Here is a 4,378-nt window from a genome sequence, read left to right as displayed (position 1 = left end):
TTGATATTGACCAGTTTCAGTGAACTAAGTGAATATTATCATCATTTTAATACAAAATGATTATTCATACAATACAATGCAATAGAGATTGTTCATTTTCAAGTATAGCTTCCCAAATGTATTCAACAGGTTTCAAGTTCTTGTTTTACAACGTTTTCTTCTTTTGTTTATGCTCTGACAGCTGTCAGCGATTCATCAATAATCAAAAGCACCCAACCAATTAAACCGCAGCACTCAACCAGGTTTATAGTGAGATATTGAGTTGTAGTCAGCGTGTTTCTGTTTGTGCTTCAGAAATGTCTAACGCAGAAGTGATTGCATCCCGGCTTTTGTCGTTTAACCAGATGTATAATTACGAAAAGCGTCTTCAGACTTTTTCCGAGTGGCCTTTTCGAGAAGATTGCCAGTGCACACCAGAGCTGGTGAGTGCGTCAGAAAAAAGTGGGGAAACAGACTAATAATAGGTGTAAGTTAAAATGACAACAAATTAGACTGTGTTGAGAACATGGACTTAAGCAGTTTTACAAAGTCACTGCTGCTTTAATTAAAAGAAGTAATGCCAATCCTCTCTTCAGATGGCCAAGGCAGGTTTTGTGCACTGTCCCAGTGAGAATGAGCCAGACGTGGCCTGCTGTTTCTACTGCCTCAGAGAGCTGGAGGGCTGGGAGCCAGAAGACAACCCCTGGTGAGCTCCTGCAGCACATCTATCGCCATTGTTTTTCTGAGTACACCTTTTTATTGTTCACTTATCTACAGTTGTAAACATGAGATTGTAGCAGTTTACTTTGGGTGGAAAAGGGGAACACTAAATCAACACTAAACGACATTAATCTCTTTTATTGACTGTCATTAAGGTCCGAGCATGCCAAACGCTCCCCCAATTGTGGCTTTCTCCATATGAAAAAGACGTTTGACAATCTCACGGCCATTGAGTATTTTCAGCTGGAACAGGAGCGACTTCGCATCTATATTGTAAGTGTGAATAAGTTCGATTGTTTCCCAACCTTTTTTGCCACGGCAGTTTTGATAAGTAAAAAAAAAAAAAACCACGGCACACCATGCACTGAAACAACAGAATTGTATAAACATGCATTGCTTTAAATGGCATATTAAAACTGGATATTATGTTAAAAGTAGTACTCGCATTTAATGCGGGACTTCAGCTTAAGCCTGGTATAAACACAAGATCATATCCAGTTTATTCCAACGCTCCATGACACTGCGCGAATTATGGGAGTAACATCCGTAATCTGACAGCGAAAGGCTCACTCTATGAACGCAATATTTTTTTTTTTTTTTAACTGGGTATAATGAGATGACATTATTATTCTACTCGCCCTTCAACCAACAAACATTAAAAGGACATTTAAATGTGTAAAAGCATCAACAAGGTAGCCTACTTTCACCAGGCCATGAAAAAGCGCGATTCTTTCCACAGCAATAACGGACGGGTTAAACATAACTATAGTGATATATCTGTATTATGTAATATACGTTGCCTTAAAGTTCATGAACTTCTTGATACTATTTCAGAGTGTCAATACAAAGTGTCTTGATACCATTTCAAAGTGATTTCCATCATTTTTACAGATAATTAACTGTATTTACCTGTGAGAACAAACCTGGAAAGAGACGTGAGGCTTTGAGGAGAAAAACGTGAGATTCTCCGTGCATTCCAGATATAGTAAATTATATCGGGAGAACAGACCACACATGCGCAGTATATGTTGTCCTTTTTCATACTAGTACAGCGGTATGCAAAGGACAAAAGAAAATAATCACGAGGATGGCAAACAGCGACTGAAAAGAGCTCTTGCCTTTGATATTCTTGTTATAAAATATTATGTTAAAATACCAAGCGTTACGTTATTCTCATGTCTGAAAATAAAACAAGAAAGAAAAATTGACAGCTCATTCTGTCAACTGAGGGATAAGCTTTATTTGTAGGGCAATCTTATGATTTGAAGCGATTAGTTTCAGTCTTTTTAAATGGAAGTTCCCCAAACCGGAAGTGCAACCCATAATTCGAAATGCAGTAGGCTCGTAGCTAAACTACGTTTTTGATGATGATAAAACAAAAATAACGTCGCTGTCGGGCAAACCTCCTATATTTCTTTTTATTTTATTTTTTTTCCAATTAAACACCGTGTCAAAGTTAGTGTTGTGGCTTTATTTAGGCTATTTAAGCTCAAAATGAGTTACGAGGTTTTTTGTTGTTGTTGTTTTTGTTTTTTTACCAGCGAATTATAACGTGCCCTGAAACCATAAGTGCATCGCATTAGGTTTATCTTACAACTTATAAAGTTTATTGTAGCAATATGGGCGCTCCGTTTTTTGTTGAATACATCATTGTAAAGGCTAACTAGCTAATAGAAGAAGCGGGCTATACTAGTATCGCGAGAGCGATTCAAAAGCATAGGGAGTCGTTTGTTCTCAATCGCTCTCGCGATACTTTGTCATTCGTCGATCGGTTTGAGAAGCGCCGATGCATCTCGAACTAGATGGCAAATACCAGACTAATACTGCGTCCCAATTCGCATACTATCCGTCCTAAATAGTATTCGAAAAAAGAATTAAGGTGCGTCCCAATTCGCATACTTATGCACTATTCTATGACGTTTTTAAGTATAAATAGTGCGAGTAGTGCGTTCACACTGAAAATTCCAAAAAGAAAAAGTACACTTTTACCCAGATGATGCACTAAATTAACGGAAAAAACGAAGTGTGGAATGTTGGACACTTCGTGCACTCAACTGTCGCAGCTTTAATTACGTAGTGGAGGGGGAGAGGGTATCGGACTCCATTGTTAAATGACAAAATAACCTTATACAATTCACGCACTACATGGATGAGTGCATAGTGCACAAGTACATAGTGTATAAGTGCATAGTGTATAGTGCGTCATTTGGGATGCAACTTTAGTATGTCCCAAATCGTAGTATGTTGAAATGAGTATTCCAAAGATACCCGGATGGTCTACTTTTTCCGGTTAGAATTCGAAGTGCAGATCAGTGTACACTTCTAACCGCTAATATTGCCCATAACACATTGCGCTGTGGACGAGGATTCGATTAGAACTACAAATGAGTACAAAGTGGTAAAAAACTACAAACATGACGGATGTGCGAGACCGACAGTTAAGCAGAGCGGTTAAGATAAAGGGGCTTGAGTGATTAAGAATCAGTATCTAACCTGACGAAAAGATATTTATTAAATGTTATCTACATTATATTTCATCTGCAACAGCATTGTGAACTTTTATAAAAATGCGTTTGGTCATTAACTTCTAAATGCATCATTATGCAAAGATGAGGAGAGTTATTCCATGAAAAACCCATGACTGGCAGAACATCATTTCTCTCCGAAACGGTAGGAAATTAAATTAAATTGAATGTGGAGGATTTTAACTGTGACAAGATGATTGACAGGGTAGTTTAAACAGTTACAGGTTGCGTAACTAAGCGACAGAACGTCCGTTAAAGACGCAATTATGACGAGGTAGTATGTCCCAAAGCTTGCATACTCTTCTGCTACACACTCAAAAGTATCCACTTTTTCTTTACAAAAACAGTACATACTTTTAGGACGTAGTATAAGTAGGCGAATTGGGACGCAGCGTAAGAGTCTTCTCAGCTCTTCAAATACAAAGACAGTTTCTTGAGTAAAGAGAACGCTGTACTTATTCAAACACCAGTTCTTTATTTACCTTTTGCATTGCAAACAAGCCGAGATCTCCATACTGCTTGCGGCATTTCAGTCACGATAGAGGGGGCCGAGTTATGAGGTTTGACTGATGGTTTTGAGGATCCAATGGAGTTACGAGGTTTAGTCATAAGCTCTTTTAAATAATTTTCATTTGTTAAATATTTGTAAAACCCACATACTGGCATAAAAGATGACCAGTAGCATTGATTTAAACACAAGTTAACTTATTTTTGTTCACCTATTTATATATCCATTTGCCTGTATAAACACTAACTTTTTTTTCCCTCTCTCCAGAGGAAGATGGGTCACAGGAAGATAGCCTACTTTCGTGATGAGGTGGAGGCCACAAGCAAAAATCTTAGAGCTCTAATTTGATATGCATTGATGCTAAACTATTTTAATGACATGCTTTATTTGAACTTTTTATATTTCGCCAATAAATTAAATCCTTTTTATGGTTCATCCATTATTTTTATTTTTTCTTTATTTTTGTGTGTGTGTGCCACTGACACCTGCAGCTTCTTTTAGACCTATCTGAATCTTTAAGTTTAGTTGAACCACATGGTGGAACAAGTGTGTAAACTGAGAAGTATCCCTGTCCCTTATACGACTCCACCTACAGTATCTGTAAATTGTTTAACAGAACAGTATTCAACACCATTCTAGTTATGTA

The 4,378-nt window shown here is 37.6% G+C and overlaps 1 protein-coding gene across 1 annotated transcript; it reads left to right on the top strand.

The window, feature by feature from the left end:
- Nucleotides 1-4,167, top strand: birc5b (baculoviral IAP repeat containing 5b). Its single transcript, XM_048179186.1, has 4 exons — nt 1-422; nt 576-685; nt 855-972; nt 4,000-4,167. Exons 1-4 carry the CDS (start codon nt 297-299, stop codon nt 4,078-4,080), a joined length of 435 nt encoding a protein of 144 aa, XP_048035143.1. The 5' UTR covers nt 1-296; the 3' UTR covers nt 4,081-4,167.
- Nucleotides 4,168-4,378: the final 211 nt, after the last annotated feature.

The sequence above is a fragment of the Megalobrama amblycephala genome, linkage group LG24, assembly GCF_018812025.1.
Source record: "Megalobrama amblycephala isolate DHTTF-2021 linkage group LG24, ASM1881202v1, whole genome shotgun sequence".
In the NCBI taxonomy this organism is placed as follows: Eukaryota; Metazoa; Chordata; class Actinopteri; order Cypriniformes; family Xenocyprididae; genus Megalobrama; species Megalobrama amblycephala.
Note: the sequence above shows the minus strand (reverse complement) of the source record. Positions and strands in the feature narration are given on the sequence as shown.

Bases quoted from the DNA above. Each gene is read 5' to 3' on its own strand.
- birc5b (XM_048179186.1), top strand. From the start codon at position 297: ATGTCTAACGCAGAAGTGATTGCATCCCGGCTTTTGTCGTTTAACCAG. The intron at 423-575 runs GTGAGTGCGTCA...TCCTCTCTTCAG, and splicing joins GCCAGTGCACACCAGAGCTG to ATGGCCAAGGCAGGTTTTGT. The intron at 686-854 runs GTGAGCTCCTGC...ACTGTCATTAAG, and splicing joins GAGCCAGAAGACAACCCCTG to GTCCGAGCATGCCAAACGCT.